The sequence below is a fragment of the Myxocyprinus asiaticus genome, chromosome 37 (assembly GCF_019703515.2).
Source record: "Myxocyprinus asiaticus isolate MX2 ecotype Aquarium Trade chromosome 37, UBuf_Myxa_2, whole genome shotgun sequence".
Classification (NCBI taxonomy): Eukaryota; Metazoa; Chordata; class Actinopteri; order Cypriniformes; family Catostomidae; genus Myxocyprinus; species Myxocyprinus asiaticus.
The window spans coordinates 34,134,445-34,154,305 of NC_059380.1; the positions used below are offsets into that span (position 1 = coordinate 34,134,445).

The 19,861-nt window shown below is 37.4% G+C and overlaps 2 protein-coding genes across 6 annotated transcripts in view; one reads left to right on the forward strand and one right to left on the reverse strand.

The window, feature by feature from the left end:
• Positions 1-3,631, forward strand: part of LOC127428310 (metabotropic glutamate receptor 2-like) — a 63,271-nt gene extending 59,640 nt beyond the window's left edge. For 4 of the 5 annotated variants that reach the window (XM_051676601.1, XM_051676605.1, XM_051676602.1 and 1 more), the window contains one exon: positions 2,343-3,517. In XM_051676601.1, coding sequence (XP_051532561.1) covers positions 2,343-2,416 — 74 coding nt within the window. In that variant the 3' untranslated portion in view covers positions 2,417-3,517. Of the gene's footprint in view, positions 1-2,342 lie in introns of all 5 variants that reach the window. The other variant, XM_051676606.1, reaches the window with a different exon arrangement.
• A 225-nt stretch (positions 3,632-3,856) lies between these two features.
• Positions 3,857-18,136, reverse strand: LOC127428326 (U3 small nucleolar RNA-interacting protein 2-like). The gene is made up of 15 exons (XM_051676644.1): positions 17,964-18,136; positions 17,628-17,713; positions 17,421-17,536; positions 17,156-17,223; positions 17,022-17,063; positions 16,795-16,921; positions 16,506-16,630; positions 15,864-15,956; positions 13,709-13,809; positions 12,446-12,580; positions 12,128-12,190; positions 10,658-10,803; positions 10,335-10,414; positions 7,103-7,176; positions 3,857-4,068 (listed from the first exon to the last, which is right to left on the reverse strand). The coding sequence occupies exons 1-15, from the start codon at positions 18,042-18,044 to the stop codon at positions 3,966-3,968; spliced, it is 1,440 nt and encodes a 479-aa protein (XP_051532604.1). The 5' UTR covers positions 18,045-18,136; the 3' UTR covers positions 3,857-3,965.
• Positions 18,137-19,861: the final 1,725 nt, after the last annotated feature.

A 19,861-nucleotide genomic window follows, 5' to 3' on the forward strand; every position in this document is an offset into this window, starting at 1 on the left:
AGAGAGCCCAAAGTTCCGTAGTGCAGCTGTAATGTTCTTCAAATGGCAGTACTGTGTAACTTGTTAAGGGTGAGTAATATACCAGCTGCAGTGTTGACAGATCTCGCAAGAGTAAGAAGGGACCTGGTCTGGAAAAAAAGCCCAAAATAAGGGACTTGGCTCACCCAAAATAAGCGAAAAACTTTTTTCCTATTTGGGGGATTTATCAGCATAGAATTCATAACAAGCATAGTATGCAGTTCCCTGTATAAAATAATGTATTGTCAATAAATGTATTCTTAATATGAAGTCTCTCTCCTGTATGCACATACTGCATGGCCACTTTTGCACTAAACGTCACCTTATGCGGGCAAATTATTATTATTATTATTATTTAAACCTTGGTATACCCACAGAGAGCACATGCACAGACCATTTTCTTCTGGAGCTAATAAAGTCCTGAATCAACTTCTTGGGGTAAAACAGAGGAGAGCACACACTCATTGCTCTTGGCTCTTTAGCTGTAATAAGCCATATGAAACCTAACATTATCACAAAGTAAGGCTTAAAAAAAAAAAAAAACTGTATAGATAATTACATTTTAATCACGGGTCTGCTTTTCAAATCGGTATGAATGCATCATATCAAACAATAATTCAGTGAGGACAACTGAGAAATGTACTTGTTACTTCTATATAATGTATAGAATATAATTCTATGGAATAATGTACAGGTGTTGATGTTATGGAAAGAAATAGGTACTTTTATTTACCAAAGTGGCATTCAACTAATCACAATGTATAGTCAGGACATTAATAACATGAAAAATTACTATTACAATTCGAAAAAAATTTCAGAACTTCTTAAACTACATCAAAGAGTTCTCATCAAAACATCCTCCACGCGCAGCAATGACAGCTTTGCAGATTTGCATTCTAGCTGTCAGTTTGTCCAGATCCTCAAGTGACATTTCACCCCACACTTCCTGTAGCACTAGCTGATCCCACAAAAGCTCAATGGGGTTAAGATCCATAACACTCTTTTCCAATTATCTGTTGTTCAGTGTCTGTTTCTTTGCCCACTCTAACCTTTTCCCTTTTTTTCTGTTTCAAAAGTGGCTTTTTCTTTGCAATTCTTCCCATAAGGCCTGCACCCCTGAGTCTTCTCTTTACTGTTGTACATGAAACTGATGTTGAGCAGGTAGAATTCAATGAAGCTGTCAGCGGAGGACATGTGAGGCATCTATTTCTCAAACTAGAGACTCTGATGTACTTATCCACTTGTTTAGTTGTACATCTGGCCTTCCACATCTCTTTCTGTCCTTGTTAGAGCCAGTTGTCCTTTGTCTTTGAAGACTATAGTGTACACCTTTGTATGAAATCTTCAGTTTTTTGGCAATTTCAAACATTGTATAGTCTTCATTTCTCAAAACAATGATTAACTGACGGGTTTCTAGAGAAAGCTATTCCTTTTTTGCCATTTTTGACCTAATATTGACCTTAAGACATCTCAAAAACAAACACAATGTTAAGCTTCATTTAATGATCCAAATAGCTTTCATCTGTGCTTGATATAATGGCAAGTGATTTTCTAGTACCCAATTAGCAATTTAGCATGATTACTCAAGGATAAGGTGTTGGAGTGATGGTTGCTGGAAATGGGGCCTGTCTAGATTTGATCAAAAATTACTTTTTTCAAATAGTGATGGTGCTGTTTTTTACATCAGTAATGTCCTGACTATACTTTGTGAACAGCTGAATGCCATTTTGGTGAAGTACCTATTTCCTTCCGAAATAGCAAAATCTGTACATTATTCTAAACTTTTGGCCGCCAGTGTAGTAATTATATACAGTTGTTAAAAATGTCTTCAGCATTGATCCATAATGTGCAACTGGGCAAAGAAAAGTGTGATACAGCGACTACTTCCAGGATCATAGCACGTGCTTATGTTCTACTAAACAGAGAGAACATAAAGTGGTGATTACGAAAATTTCCTGTGATAAACCCTTTTGTCTTTTGAAAAAAAAAAAAAAAGAACAGAACGAAATAAACCAGTTATTAAACAGTTACCAGCAATTACAAATACAATTTTCACTCTGGAACAATTGAAAGAGACCTCGTTCCATTTCTGGTAATGCTCTGCAATAAATGTTGTTCGTTTTTTTGTTCCTTGATCTGTTTTTTGTCCCTGTTTCGAGGAACTACATTTTGTAGATAACTGGAATATGTCTATTATGACTATTTAGAGCTGAGCTGCAAAAAAAATGTCATGAGTAATCATTAAAAATTATAGGCAGTCACTTGTATCTCTGCCAATATTTATCTGATTTGCAATTAAAGCCTTTTTTATTTATTTTTTACAGCGTCAGCCTCAACTATGGTGCCAACCGTGTGTAACGGACGAGAGGTGGTCGATTCTACTACATCATCATTGTGAAGACATGCATTCCAGCAAGATGGGGCCAAGTTTATATCAACTGAGCAAAATCAGGAGCTGATTGCAATTTCTTAAAATTCTGCTTTATTTGAAACTCTAATGGAGTACAGGAAACTTTGAATTGATTCACTCCTTTCTATCTTAAAGGGATAGTTCACCCAAAAATGAAAATTTTCATTATTCACTCAACCTCATGTTGTTCCAAACCCTTGTGATTTTCTTTGCTTTGTTAAACACAAACGCAGATGTTAGGCAGAATATTAGTCAGTCACCACCACTTATTTTCTTTACATCATTTTACCATACAATGAAAGCGAATAATGACTGGGGCTAACATTATGCCTTAAATCTCCTTTCGTGTTCCACGGAAGGTCATGCAGGTTTGGAACAACATGAGGGTGAGTAAATGATGAAAGAATTTTCATTTTGGGAGAGTGCATTGTCGAGACAAATTTTAAAAGTTTAGATTCTTTTAAATTGACATCACACATTCCAGTGTGTGATGCTGTGCAATGGTCAAAGACGTCCATCTAGCTCATGTTTACGTAGAAAAGCAATTTTAAAGACAGCGCAGATGGACTCGAGATCATGTTAAGTGTGAACGAACCCTTGATAATGGAATGAAGGAATGTTTTAAAGTGAATTCTGTACAATACAAAAGATTTTAAATAGTGTTAAGTATTGTTAACAGTAGATTTCTGATTTCTCAGTCTATGTAACGATATTTCATTGGACTTTAACGAGTCATTATGGATAGGCATGATAAAGGAATGCTTCAAATATCGCAGTATCTCATAATAACTACACAGGCCTGCCGTGCTGGTTCAAGTACATGCAACAACAGGGTCTTCGTAAACGCCAACGAGACTTGCACAAAATGTATTACAATTTGATTTTAGATGCTGTATTCTCAGTAAATGGGAGACTGTAACCTATTTCTTTTGTTTTAGTTCAATGGTAAAGTAGTAAACCCTCATTCAGAGAAGAGTTTGTTGTCCTTTTAGTGTTGTGATAAAATCATATCTCATGTTTGGTTCTCATGGAATAGTTTAGATGTCATTGCAAGATGGAAAGTAACTATATTCTGTATTGCCCTTTTTTTAAACTTAATTGCATTAAATTCTCAGTGGTCAGATTTGAAAAGTAGGTTACAACGGAGATGACAATGTTTAAATGTGAACCGATCAGTGTTTTTCTTGTAATATATGTAAATAAAATCTTTAAAAAAGATAAACTGTTTTATTTGACTCACAACACAATCTTTTACAGTTTTAACTAATACATCCACTATCGAAACAAAGTCAGATTATCAATATCACAAGGGTTTCTTTTGTAATACCAGAGTTAAATCAATTATGGATTGTATTTCAAATAAATAAATATACTGTAAATATGCACCATTATTTAGCACTCTGGAGAAAAAGGACATCCAAATACTGATAGATTCAACAAATATTTAATCAAACTTAGATTCTCTTTTGCATCACGCTTTGACATATAAGGAAACAAAAAGGCAATAAAGTTCTCCATTGAAATCCAAATCCATGTCCTAGTTATCAGGGCAAGTAACGTCTTGCTCTTTTATTTGTCTTTTAAGTGGAATGATATACAGTCCATTCTTAGCTTCCTTTATTCTCCACCATCGGCCCAATCTGATAAAAACAGAACAAAGAAAGATACACTAAGTTCATGAGTATCAACAAAATGCTGTGTGTAAACGTTGCATAAAAACGACAAATTCTTGCTAATCACACTAGTGCCATCTAGTGGTAGTAGAATGTTTTAACAAACCTATGCCTTTCACGGACCCAGATTCAGATTAAACAATTTAATATTTTGCTCAGTTTAAAAAGACTGCACTAAAATGAAAATAACAGAAGATTGGTTGAGGTTTTAGCAACATAATCATTAATTACATAATTAAAGAAGCACAATTATATAATCTTTAGCCGAATAATCTTTAGACTACAGTTGAACAGGTAGAATTTTTGGTAGCACTTTACAATAAGGTGTTATCACTAATACCCCCCACTAATATATATATATATATATATATATATATATATGTGTGTGTGTGTGTGTGTCTAGAAACGTCCTCTGACTTTCAACTGCTTTTATTTTCAGCAAACTTTACATGTGTAAATATTTGTATGAACATAAAAAGATTTAACAACTAAGACATAAACTGAACAAGTTTCACAGACATGTGACTAACAGAAATGGAATAATGTGTCCCTGAACAAAGGGGGGCGCTCAAAATCAAAAGTAACAGTCAGTATCTGGTGTGGCCACCAGCTGCAAACCTTTAGTGTCTTAATGACCATTCCACCGGTGCATGTTCATTAATTGTTTATGGTTCATTGAACAAGCATGAAAAACATTGTTTAAACCCTTTAAAATAAAGATCTATAAAGTTATTTGGATTTTTACAAAATTGTCTGTAAAATACAGTGTTCTGAAAAAGGGATGTTTCTTTATTTGCCGAGTTTATATATATATATATATATATATATATATACAGGTGCATCTCAATAAATTAGAATGTCATGGAAAACTTCATTTATTTCAGTAATTCAACTCAAATTGTGAAACTCGTGTATTAAATCAACTCAATGCACACAGACTGAAGTAGTTTAAGTCTTTGGTTCTTTTAATTGTGATGATTTTGGCTCACATTTAACAAAAACCCACCAAATCACTATCTCAAAAAATTAGAATATGGTGACATGCCAATCAGCTAATCAACTCAAAACACCTGCAAAGGTTTCCTGAGCCTTCAAAATGGTCTCTCAGTTTGGTTCACTAGGCTACGCAATCATGGGGAAGACTGCTGATCTGACAGTTGTCCAGAAGACAATCATTGACACCCTTCACAAGGAGGGTAAGCCACAAACATTCATTGCCAAAGAAGCTGGCTGTTCACAGAGTGCTGTATCCAAGCATGTTAACAGAAAGTTGAGTGGAAGGAAAAAGTGTGGAAGAAAAAGATGAACAACCAACCGAGAGAACCGCAGCCTTATGAGGATTGTCAAGCAAAATCGATTCAAGAATTTGGGTGAACTTCACAAGGAATGGACTGAGGCTGGGGTCAAGGCATCAAAAGCCACCACACACAGACATGTCAAGGAATTTGGCTACAGTTGTCGTATTCCTCTTGTTAAGCCACTCCTGAACCACAGACAACGTCAGAGGCGTCTTACCTGCGCTAAGGAGAAGAAGAACTGGACTGTTGCCCAGTGGTCCTAAGTCCTCTTTTCAGATGAGAGCAAGTTTTGTATTTCATTTGGAAACCAAGGTTCTAGAGTCTGGAGGAAGGGTGGAGAAGCTCATAGCCCAAGTTGCTTGAAGTCCAGTGTTAAGTTTCCACAGTCTGTGATGATTTGGGGTGCAATGTCATCTGCTGGTGTTGGTCCATTGTGTTTTTTGAAAACCAAAGTCACTGCACCCGTTTACCAAGAAATTTTGGAGCACTTCATGCTTCCTTCTGCTGACCAGCTTTTTAAAGATGCTGATTTCATTTTCCAGCAGGATTTGGCACCTGCCCACACTGCCAAAAGCACCAAAAGTTGGTTAAATGACCATGGTGCTGGTGTGCTTGACTGGCCAGCAAACTCACCAGACCTGAACCCCATACTTTCCAGAAGGCCAACAATTCACTAAAAATGTTTTTTTATTGGTCTTATGATGTATTCTAATTTTTTGAGATAGTGAATTGGTGGGTTTTTGTTAAATGTGAGCCAAAATCATCACAATTAAAAGAACCAAAGACTTAAACTACTTCAGTCTGTGTGCACTGAATTTATTTAATACACGAGTTTCACAATTTGAGTTGAATTACTGAAATAAATGAACTTTTCCACGACATTCTAATTTATTGAGATGCACCTGTGTATATATATATATATATAAACTCAGCAAAAAAATAAATGTCCCTTTTTCAGGACACTGTATTTTACAGACAATTTTGTAAAAATCCAAATAACTTTACAGATCTTTATTTTAAAGGGTTTAAACAACAATCATGCCACGGTCGAAATTATTGAGATCACATTTTTTACCCATTCAGATGGTTGAAGTGAACATTAACTGAAGCTCCTGACCCGTATCTGCTTGATTTTATGCACTGCTTCCACACGATTGGTCTGATTAGATAATCGCATGGATGATTGTTGGTGCCAGACGGGCTGGTTTGAGTATTTCTGTAACTGCTGATCTCCTGGGATTTTCACACACAACAGTCTCTAGAATTTACTCCCAAATACAAAAAACATCCAGTGAGAGGCAGTTCTGCAGATGGAACTGCATTGTTGATGAGAGAGATCAACAGAGAATGGCCAGAGTGGTTTGAACTGACAAAGTCTACGGTAACTCAGATAACCGCTCTGTATAATTGAGGTGAGAAGAATATCATCTCAGAGCGCTATTCTGAAATGCGGGTTGGCGGTACGAGGGAGGCCTACACAATATTAGGCAGGTGGTTTTAATGCTGTGGCTGATCGGTGTATGTGTGTGTGTGTGTGTGTGTGTGTGTGTGTATATATATATATATAAATAAATGTGCATTACCCATTGGCAAGACTGTTGGTAGATTTTGGAACTGTATTTTGGCCAGTTAATCAGTCTGGCCAACATACAAATCTCTCATTGCACCTTAAAAAAAAAAAAAAAAAAAAAAACTTGTGCTACCTGTGCTCTTGTCCAACTCCTGCCACAAGAAATTTTCCAGAATTAGAGAACTTCAGACTGTTAACAAATCCAGTCTAAAGGAGAAATCGAAGAGAAAAGTATTCATTAACATTCATTATATATATTTACCTCAGCCATTGATATTAATAATGCTTTTAAAGAATTCTATTTTGATCTCTATAGTTCCAGGTCTTCATCCACTGATGAAGATATTAGGAACTTTGTGGAACCATTAGATCTCCCTAAACTGACGACTGTGCAAAAAAACTCTCTCGATTCTGAGATAACCTTGGAGGAGCTTGATGAGGTTATTAAGGCCTTGCCTACAGGCAAGGCTCCGGGGCCTGACGGCTTTTGCTCTGAGTTTTTTAGATCCTATGCTACAGAACTGGCTCCACTTTTGTTAGATGTTTATACAGAATCATTAAAGAATGGAAAGCTTCCTCAAACCATGACGCAAGCCCGGATTAGTCTGATTCTAAAAAGGACAAAGATCCAAGTGAGTGTAAAAGTTACCGCCCAATTTCCCTGATCCAGTTAGATGTAAAAATTTTGTCCAAATTTCTGGCTAATCGATTAAGTTATGACATCACTTATACATATAGATCAGGTGGGGTTTATTCGAGGCCGTAGCTCTTCTGATAATATTAGGCATCTCATCAATATCATGTGGTCAGTAGCGAATGATCAGTCTCCGGTCGCTGCCATCTCTCTTGATGCCGAAAAGGCGTTTGATATGGTAGAATGGGATTATCTTTTTAAGATTTTGGAAAGGTATGGGTTCGGGAGTACATTTATTGGTTGGATTAAGTTACTTTATAGACACCCTGTAGCAGCAGTACAAACAAATGGGTTAATTTCAGATTATTTTACTCTGGATAGGGGCACCCGGCAGGGTTGCCCTCTTTCCCCATTATTGTTCTGTCTTGCCATGGAACCATTAGCAGCCACGATAAGGAAGGAGGATGATTTTCCAGGGGTAACGGCGGGAGGTGTGGCGCATAAGCTTCTGCTTTACGCAGATTATATCTTATTATTCGTCTCTAACCCTACTAGATCTATGCCTTGCCTCCACAGAATTATTAACTCCTTTTCCAAATTCTCAGGATACAAAGTCAATTGGTCTAAATCCGAAGCTTTGGCTTTGACAGCATACTGTCCAGTAACGGCCTTCCAGCCGGGTGCCTTCCAGTGGCACAAACAGGGCATTAAGTATTTGGGGATTTTATTCCCAGCAAATTTGTCTGATTTAGTCAGAGTTCATTTTGATCCCTTAATAAAAAGGTTTTCGAATGATGTGGACAGGTGGGCTTCATTACACTTATCGATGACTGGGAAGGTTAATGTTATTAAAATGAATTGTATTCCAAAATTCAATTACTTACTGCAGTCTCTCCCTGTAGATGTCCCCCTCTCTTATTTCAAGCAATTTGATAGCATAGCGAAGTCCTTTATTTGGAATGGTAAACGTCCCAGGTTAAATTTCAATAAGTTACATAGACCGATTGACAAAGGTGGTTTAGGCCTACCCAAGATTTTGTTTTATTATTATGCATTCAGTCTTAGACATTTGGCTCATTAGTCACTTCCACCTGAGAGAGCTCCTCCCTGGTTTTGTATTGAAAAGGAAGTTCTTGCCCCTATCTCACCACTGCAAAGCCTTTCGATTAAACTAGCCGGAGAGGTTAAGTCGCATCCCGTTATTTTGCATTTGCACTCGATATGGACAAAAGTGTCCAGAGTCTTTAATTCTGATATTTATTTAAACGTAGCCTCGAGCATATGGCTGAACCCTAAAATATGTATTGATAAGTCCCCTTTCTGTTGGTCAGATTGGATTGTGAGGGGGGTTAATACACTTGGTGACCTATATGAGAGTGGAGTATTGAGATCTTTTGAAAATTTGATTCAACATTTTGGGATTCCCAGATCTCAATTTTATAAGTATTTACAGCTGCGCCACCTGCTCTGTTCTGTTTTTGGGAGTAGCATACACCCCCCTAGAGCGGCAGATACTCTGGAAGTGGTGATTGCTGCTTTTGGGAAGGGTCATGAGGCATCAGTGTATTACTCCCTGTTAATTCAGAGTCTGGGGGACGGAGCTTTAAATTCTCTCAAAAGATTATGGGAGGAAGATTTACATTTGTTATTGGAGGAGGGAGAGTGGGCTAGGATCCTAAAAAGTATAAGGTCTGCATCTAGAGATGCAAGGATCCATCTGATGCAATTTAAGATTTTGCATCGGTTCTACTGGACCCCCTCTAGATTGTACAGGCTTGGTCTTAAAGACTCACCCACCTGCTGGTGATGCCAGTCAGAAGACGGGGGACATAACCCATGTTTTTTGGGGTTGTATTAAGATTCAGGAATTTTGGTTGAGGATACTGCAATTTGTGTGTGACGTACTGGACACTCAGTTTTCATTTTGCCCCAGACTTTGTATTTTGGGTGATGGAGGGGTCCTGAATATAGCAGATAAATATATGAAAAGCTGGGTCCTAACCAGCGTGATGATTGGCAGACAGCTAATCCTTAGGGGTTGGAAGTCAACTGATGCACCCTCATTTCGTGAGTGGTGCACCGAGTTGGGTAAAGTGGCAGCTTTCAAGGAGATGACTTCCAGACGCTATTCTGAAATAACCTGTCGAGTTATGGCAGAAAATGGGCCAGTTATTTGTCTCATTTGGAGAGGTCCTAGTGTGGGGCAGTGGAGGGAGACAAAATTATTTTTTTATTTTATTTATTTATTATTATTATTATTTTTTTTACCTATATGTTGAACTTTGTCTTTTTTTATGTACTATTTGTGTGTCTGTTTTTATGTGGGTATTTAGTTATTTTATATTGTGCGGGCGGGGGGTGGGTGTGTGGGTGTGTGTGTGTGTGTGGGGGGGGGGGGGGTTATAAAGGGTTTTAAGTTGATTCCTAATGTATAATTTTGCAGTTAAATTTATTTTTGTCTGTCTTGGAATCAATAAAAAATGTTAATAACAAAAAAACATTCATTATATATTACAGTCATTGTAAGAGATCCATGCACATTTGAATAGCACATATTCATTGCGAACAATAAGAAAAAAATTTACTATGAATTGATACATTATTCATCCTCTTCAAATGAAGCACTATCCAAACACGCTTTTATACAGATACACAATAGCCACAATGCCACAGCTTGCATTGAGTGACTGTAACCAGACTAATAGAGCTCTTTTGGATTTGTATTGCTTACCACCGGGACACTGAAGAGGGGCTCCAGGTCTCTGAATCCCTGCCCACACTTCCACAGCTGCACTGCTGAATTATGGGAGCCTGTAGAAGGACAACAATGATGCTTAAAGGTGTTTAGAGTGCAGTCTCGTATGGAAATAAAGAAAAGGGAGAGCTTTGAGAACAAGGTGAAATAGGTTTACAGAAGAGATTATGATGGTAATATATTGTGCTCGAGGGTAATAGAGTGTGTTTATGTGAATTAAAGTTCAATGAGTATGTGGGTGTTTGTAGTTTAAAGTGCACTGGGTTTGACGTCTGATTGTATGCAGTGTGTGTGTGCACCTGAAGCCACGGTGTCAGAGTTGTGCAGTGCCGCCACAGACGACACCCAATAGGGTTGCTCCAGACCCGTGTTGCCATGGATACCGTGGGCCTGCTTCATTGTGCTCACCGGCTTCTTTTTATTAACAGTCCAAATGGATACAGAACTATAAAAATAACAAAACAGGAGTGAAATGTAATCAACTGTACATTAAGGAAAGGTTTGTTTAAAAACAAAAGTATGACTTTGCATGGTCATGACAGGAGTTGAAAGATTACATATCTTCTTCTTTCGGCTGCTCCTGTTAGGGGTCGCCACAGCAGACCATCCCTGATCCGCATATTTGACTTGGCACAGGTTTTCCACCGGATGCCCTTCCTGACGCAACCCCCAGTGGCTGGAGGACTCTCACTCACACCAACGGGGCAATTTAGGGTCTCCAATTCACTCAACCTGCATGTTTTTGAACTTGTGGGGGAAACTGGAGCACTGGGAGGACATCCACGCGAACACGGGGAGAACAAGCAAACTCCACACAGAAAGGCCCAGTTGAGTAGGGACTCGAACCTGGGACCTTCTTAATTTAAAAATTACATATAAATTTGATAAAATTGCATACTTCATCAGAGCAAACTTTTCTCATGTCAGCATGTATAAAGCTTAAGTTTTGTGGCAATACTTTTAAAACAGCGTGTATTTTAACATTTAATCTGGTCCAATACTTCACTCCATATTATTTCAATGAAAGTGCATTACTATAAACGTGAATTTGGTTTGCTTTTACTAACTAGGAGACCAGTTTGTCACCAATGCTATTGATAGAGTTGAAGTTGTATTTGCAAATTAACCTCTTGCAACATCTCTTATTAGAAGCAAAAAAAAATAAAAAATGAACTTAAAGTGAAACAATGGGTGTTGTGTCTGACACTTAAGGTCCCGATACATTCACAGCGAAATTCTTCTTTTCGAACTTCATTCAGAGCTAGAAAGAACGTCAAAAGAGACGAGCAACGGTATAGTATTTGCGAACATTAAAGACACCTGCCAGGCCACTGGGAGAGGCGTTTAGAGGAGCATTTAAATATGAGACACACAAGACTACATGTAAAAAACATAACCAATGTCACTTTAAAATGAGTTATAATGACTACATGCCTCATTCTTTGAATAGAATTCACATGAGATCAGTCAAATTTTCTGTTTCAACCACTTGATGTTTAAAATTAATATACTGCATATAAGCCGTATAAAATGTGCAATCTGTCATGTTTACATTCTGCATTAATAGCGCTAATGCGCTAACATGCTATATGCGGCCTTAATATCCACCGGTTACCCTCTGTTGAGTGGCTTTCCGCAGCAGTTGGCACATGAATAAAGCAGCATATCAAACAACAGAATGAATGGGCACTTAAGAGTATTTGTGTAGATTTGGTTCCTTTTGCAGACCAATAAAAGTGGATGTCATCTGATCTGAGATGAAATCTTACCCATCATCACCACCGGTAACCATGTGCTCTTCATTAATAAGTTGGATACAATCAATGGAGCCCCTTCAGACAGACAGAAGACATGAACAGAAACATCATTACACACAGGGAGGTGAAGTTTAACATAGAAATTACACATTTCAAATTAAACTATTTGCTTAGCTGGGCCCAAATCCTACATGCTTCTCTGCAGTCATAGGGGACGTTTTGAGGTTATAATGTAAGGAAGGCAGGCTAAGTCATGATTACAAATTCTCTCATCCTCTAAAGGTCTACATGGGATGCGAGATGTAAAAGAGAGTCTGGCATAAAACTCACTCGTGTCCGTGAAACACAAGCTGTGATTCTTCAGCTATTTTCCAAACTCTGACTGTTCTGTCTCGCCCACCTGCTGTCACACACCGCTCTCTGCTCAAACAGTCCAACCCCGTGATCTTATCCTGATGGCCAAACCTGACAAACATGCTCAAAATTAATCCTGTGCAGAGAACTTAATGATATGATTAACCAAATATTGATATGTATAATCATTAATCCTGTATAAGAATACTGTAAAAAATAAATACTGTGGCAGTACCATGGTACATTGATGTTACAAAGATGGAAATAACGACCCTGTTTACACCTGGTCCCTTAAATGCATCTCCTGTGACCCCTTGTGTTCGGATTTCATGACGACATACATCAATTACTATGTCAGTGGGTTAATGCATGACATTAAAGCACAACAAAGTCAGAGGCGTCTGAAATTTAATCTAAGAAAACCGTAACATTGAGCAGAAACCTCTGCTATTTTACTGGAGTACCTGTATTAATAGGGGCTGCAGATGTTCGTGCTTCTCATCTGTGTCCCTGCAAGCTGATATCAGACACACTGAAGATCCGTGAGTTTCTAGTGCTTGTGTATGTATCTGCTTTTTTTTAAATGTTCCTATCGGACAGTTACTTCCACTTAAATCTGCTTGTAACCGGCAAAGTTTCAACTCTTGTTTTAGCGCAGCAGCTGATTGACAGGTGAAGGGTGGCACTTCACTTCTGTCCAGGACGGATTAGCATTTACACCTCAAATGCGGTGTGGTCACATGCTTTTTTTTGCATGTTTCGCACTTTAACTTTCAAATTGAAAAGGCACCACATGTGACTTTCAGATTTAAAAGTGAAAGTGGAGATTTAGAGTAAAAAAGGACTTACATTTTTATCTGTTTCTCACCCACACCTATTATATCACTTCTGAAGATATGGATTTAAACACTGGAGTCTTATGGATTTCTTCTGTTTCCTTTTGTGATTTTTGGAGCTAAAAAGATCTGATCACCATTCACTTGCATTGTATGGACCTACAGAGCTGAGATATTTTCTTAAAATCTTCGTTTGTTTTCTGCTGAATGAAGAAAGTCATACACATCTGGGATGGCATGAGGGTGCGTAAACGAAGAGAGAATTTTTGGCTGAACTATCCCTTTAACACATTATATACATGGTACTTCAAAAAATACTATGGCCATGGTAACTCAGATGGTAGCTCCATTGAACAGTTTTTCCCTATTAACTGTTAACGACCATCTCAGAGGGTGTACTTACAAGGTTTCTACATACGAGTTCTCATCCACATTCCACACTTTCACCGATCGGTCGTGTGATGCACTGTAGAGGTCATGGGTCCCTCTTCTAAAGGCCAAACCCTGTGGGGAGAGACAGCATTATGACAGCTGTCTTTAGGAAATCAATAACAAAACCGTGACGCATTCAATATAAGAATAGAAAAGGGTCTGCAAGATTTGTATCATTTTTTAACTCTTAAATGCACACCTCAGGTCTTTAGTGACCCGAGACCTCGTTTGACCTCCTTTACCTCATCCATTTTTGGAGTTATACCCCCACTTCTTTAGTATTTCTTAAACTTTCTCTTATGAATCATCTAACAATAAAAAATCCCAAAATGGCAGCCAAAAAATAAAAAATAAAGAAATAAAGAAAATCCCAACTGTTTAATTAATGACCAAAAGTGTATAGGGTCTTTAGTGACCAGAGATATGTAATAGTGTCGCAACTCGCAATATATATTTCTAAAAATCACATTTTAATCATTATTTAAAATCTATTTAAGTTTACTATCACAGTATAACTATTTTTTTTGTTTATATCAACACAAATTAGTAATATGTTCATACAAATTACACCTATATTATGTCTATTTTTTTTTTTTTTTGTCATTAACTATTTTTATTGATTCCAAACTCAAATCAACACAAACAGCACATGAAAACACGGAATCAGCTTTCATCAACATTCCATATGCCTGTACACATTCAAATTATACATGTTATTTGTTACTCAAGGTGGCGCTGTTGTTTCAGTGATTGAATTGATTTACATTTGACAATGCTATTTGATGAAAGCAATATGGAAGTAAACTATAGCAATTACAACACATGAACAGTATGATTTGACTATTAACATTTAGGTGTACTACTATATCTATTTAGACTGAATAAGTGCCTGAGAAAATACATACAGTATATGCAAGTCTTAAGTGTATATATGTGTTACATGTATATGTGTTAAATGTGTTGCTTGTGTTAGGTGTAGCTCAACATGCATTTGACAGCCAGTTGAGTCTCATAAAATTTCAGCATGGGAAGTACTAAATCCTGTTCTATCATTTGTTGCATCATCTCTTTGATATAAGAAAAACACAAGAATGTAACAAATAAAACAATTTATTTTCAAATAGTCTTAAAAATGCTTTAAAAAATGTAAACTATCTGGGCATTTTGTAGATCCATTTGTGATAGATATGTAAGTGTCGGGTCGATAAAAACCCAAGGTATGTAATAATATTTGGCAAAATGCCCATGCATTTAAAGGGTTAAAAACAAGAATGAATTTATTTACTTTTTTTTTTTTTTTTAATTAGTAGTACTGCCCTGAGAAGCTATTTGACCCAAATTACACAGTTGAATTTTTTATATGCTTGGTTCTTTATGTTTTCAAATTAAAATTGTAATTTCAGTAATTATTTTGTCTTTTGGAATATACTTAAAGAGCACCTATTATGGTTTTTAAACGTGCCTAATTTTGTTTTAAAGGTGTCATACAATAGATTTACATGCATCCAAGGTCAAAAAACACTTTAATTTGCTCATAATTTAAATTGCAGCATTACCTTTTTTTCCCAGTGTCAAAAACGGCTCGTTCAATGATCCGTTCTAAAGGATTCATTCTAAACTCCTTTCAGAGAGCCTACACTGCTCTGATTGGTCAGATGCCCCAGTCTGTTGTGATTGGTCTACCGCTTAGTGTAGTGTTTGAGGGCGGGTCAAAGCTGTTCGCGAGCAGCCAATGAAGACCAGAGGCGGGTTTTTTGTTACCAAATTACATAGGTTAGTACAGGAAGTAAGTCTGGAATTACTAACGACTCGTTTCAGGTGTTCAGAATCGGTTCTTTCTTTTGGGAGTCAGTAACTCCATTTGTCGTGCACTTTGATTTTTGAAACTTTGCAGACTTTTTTACATTCACAAACAGCTATATAATACACTACATGAAAGGTAATATTTCAAAAACCTTAATAGGTGCTCTTTAAATATCTGTTATGCAACATCCTCGGGTCAGTACTACATAAACAAAATGGAAATTTTAAGACGACTATTATTTTCTGTTATTACAAATTCTGCAAAGGTTGTGTAAACTTGTGCATACAACTGTCTGTCTAAATAAGAAGAAACTTTTACTCACCGACACGCCGTCTCTGTGTCCAGTGAATTTGTACAGGTGTTTACATATTGCCGCGTCCCAAATCATGATAAGTTTATTCATGTCCCCAGTAGCCTATTGAATAAAAAAAGCACACTTTGTAAATGACAGTTTTTGTTTACAAAAGTCCTGCTTAAATTGAAAAATTTCTCATCTTGCAAAGTCAAAGAGAGAAATGCCATGAAGTGCATGACAGAGAAGGTATAATGTAGATCAAAGCAAAGGTAGTTCTCAGAGCTGTGACACTTGCTGGAAGAATGACTTCTGCAGATTCCAAGAAAAACAACAGCTATCCTAATCTATTACACATTATCTAAACATTAGCGGTGTTAAGACAATGCATTGCTCAGGATTCAGACTGCTTATATTTACAGGCTGTCCTTATCTCTTAGGGCTGGTTATCAAATCAGATTTTCCAATTCGATTCTGATTTCAATTCAATTTGCACCCCAGCCAAATGAAGATCATGTTTAATCGGAACATAGATTTTTATTATCCAGCCCTGTTACTTAGAAACCTTCTAGTGGTGTATGCTTTGAAACTGCAGTTTCATTATCCTGAGCCAAGGGTGGTGAAAAAATGGATGTCACTGCACCATCAGTAACCCTCACTAGCAGTTCTCACCAGGTATTTGCCATCAGATGATATGGCCATACACAGGACGTGAGCGGTGTGTCCCACATGTCTGTCTTCAGTTCCTTTTCGTCCCCCTGCAATCTTGTGGACCTTCTTTCCACTCTCCACCTCCCCTGGAAATGATATGCATTATTTATTTAGAAGCTTCCATACATAGTAACTGAATCTACGTTACTGCAAGTTCCGAATAGTTTTAATTCCCTTTGAAGCACCCGAAACACCCACTGAATTGAAAATGTGTAGACAATGTTAAAGCAGAGGGATTTGTGAGACTCACATTTGATGATGGAGCAGTCTTTGCTTGCAGAGAAGATGTATTTCTCATCTGGGGTGATGACGAGACATGTGACGGACAGTTTGTGTCCTCTCAACAATCTGATCTCCGCTGGATCTGGAGCTACAAGCTGGTAACATTCAGAAGAGAGGTAAGATTATCATCAGACAAACATTAATCATGCTCGATATTAATCTGTAGTCACAGGAAGCAAAGGGAACATTGCTCACCTCTTTGGCTATCAGTCTTTGCAGCTTACCCCTCTGTTCCAGCTGTGATGGACAAATAAGAGCGATGTGATTACTTGAGTAAAAGATCAAAGAGCATTACAACAGTTTTGATGAACAGGATCAAGTGGACATACCACATCCTCCTGTAGTCTTCCAGCTATCAGATCCGTTTCAAATGATTCTTCCTCGACTCGTTTCTCTTCTGCCAATGAAAGTGCAAATAATTGTTTCAGATAGATTGTATGTGTCTATTGTAGCTCAATGGGTAGAGACCAGTACAAGCAATGTCATCCACCCATCCATCTATCCTTTCACTCATAATTATTTGTCAATGACCCATATGCAGTTGAGAACAGCGTAAGTGGGAGATCAGATATTTGGATAGTTGATCTTACACACCTTCCTCTCTCAACTGTTCCAGGTAAAGTTTTGCCAGCCGAAGTTTCTTCTCCTGCGGTGTCTCCTCAATCTCTTCGTCGTCATTTTCATTCAGATATTTTTTTGGTACAGGACCACTGAAGAAAGACAAAAGACATAGGGATTCTTTATTAACACACTCATATGATAGCAGCATTCATCCAAAACACATTTTAGAAGTTTAGTCACCTCTCATTTTCTGAGTCACTCGATACTTCTTCGTTTAGCCGTTTATTCAGCTTTTTTGATCTCCCTTTGCCATCATCTGTGTTACTCTAAAAATGCAAAAGACCAAGCAACATCGAAACCATATCTACTTGGAACTATAAAGCTTGTATTGCATTAGTTTGAGATAGATAGATAGATAAAAGAAATAATAATAATAATAATAATATGATATATATATATATATATATATATATATATATATATATATATATATATATATATTATATTATATTATATTATACTATATTTAAAAAAAGAAACTCTACACACAGTGCTATAAGTTAACTATAAACTCACCTTTCTTTTTAAAACAGGCTGCTTGTCTCCTATATTAGGCGTCGCAGCTATGGTCTTTTTCTTTATAAAGAAATTTGACATGATGTATCATAAAAGTGATTCAGGATTATTTGAATTCACTTTAGTGGTGTTTAGCTGCCACTCACATGGGCACACACAGGCTGCTTCCTGCAGTTTTTCTTCATGAATGTTTTACTGGTTCATTTGCGCCAAAGCGCCGCCTAGTGCACTGACGTTGATAATGACTATACGTGTTTGTATTATTGTTTATTTATTTATTTTCATGCTTATCTCATGCTTTTTAGTTACACCTTTATATATTTCTTTATTACCTCCATATATTTTTTGTACTTTTGTATACGTCTGTGTCTTAACACAGAATAGTTTTTAATTAAACCTTAAATACTTCTTATTCTTCTTTTAATACATTTTTATTCTCGTCTTTATTTCTCTGTTTAAATTTGATGCAACAACCAGTCGAAGACAAAAATAATTTTTCCACCTGTATAATGACAATAAGAGCTTGTGCACCTATAATTATTATTAATAGTAGTAGTATTAGTAGTAGTATTATATCAAGTATCAAGGCTGTGTTCTTTCCCCTCTACTTTTCTCCTTGTACACTAACAGCTGCACGTCCAGTCACCAGTCTGTCAAGCTCCTGAAGTTTGCGGATGACACCACCCTCATTGGGCTCATCTCTGGTGGGGATGAGTCCGCCTACAGGTGGGAGATTGATCATCTGGTGACCTGGTGCAGTCAGAACAACTTGGAGCTCAGTGCTGTGCAGACAGTGGAGATGGTCATAGATTTCAGGAAGAACCCAGGCCCACCCACCCCCATCATCCTGTGTGACTCTCCAGTTGACACTGTGGAGTCCTTCCGCTTCCTGGGAACCATCATCTCCCAGAACCTCAAGTGAGAGCTGAACATCAGCTCTCTAATTAAAAAAGCACTGCAGAGGATGTACTTCCTGCAGCAGCTGAAGAAGTTTAACCTGCCGAAGACAATGATGGTGCACTTCTACACCTCCATTATTGAGTCCATCCTCACCTCCTCCATCACCATCTGGTATACTGCTGCCACTGCCAAGGACAAAAGCAGACTGCAGCATGTCATTCGTTCTGCTGAGAAGGTGATTGGCTGCAATCTGCCATTTCTCCAGGACCTGTATGCCTCCAGGACCCTGAGGCGGGCAGAAAAGATCATGGCCGACCCCTCCCACCCAGGACACAATCTCTTTGAGACACTCACTTCCGGCAGGAGGCTACGGTCCATCAGGACCAAAACGTCACGCCACAGGAACAGTTTCTTCCCGTCTGCAGCTGGCCTCATAAACAAGGCCTAGGACTCCACTGTCTCTTATCCGACCTCCATAGACACTACGCATTACATTAACATAGTTTCTACATCTGTCTTGCATCAACTTAAAGAACATTTATCTGTTCTATTGCACTTTTTATTATACTCAAACTGAACTTTTTTGTGAACTGTGAACAGTGAACATTTGTATTTTCTATGGTTCATATTCTGCACATATTTTGCACATCCCTGCACAACTGCACATATTTTGCACAACTGTACAGCTCCTTTATTAAAACCAGTCAGTTTACTTTTTCTCTATATATTGTATCTTAAATACAGTTTATTATTGATCTTACTATGTTACTTGTTTATTGTTATTGTATGCATCAAACGCCAAGGCAAATTCCTTGTATGTGAAAACTTACTTGGCAATAAAGTCAATTCTGATTCTGATTCTGATATTAATAAAAATAATAATAATAATAATAATAACAATAATAATAATAAGTAAGCTCACTCTAAACCCTCTTTTTTATCTCAAGGCAAACTTAATGACAGCTTTTTTTCCATTTTTTTTTTTTTTTTTCTCTTTA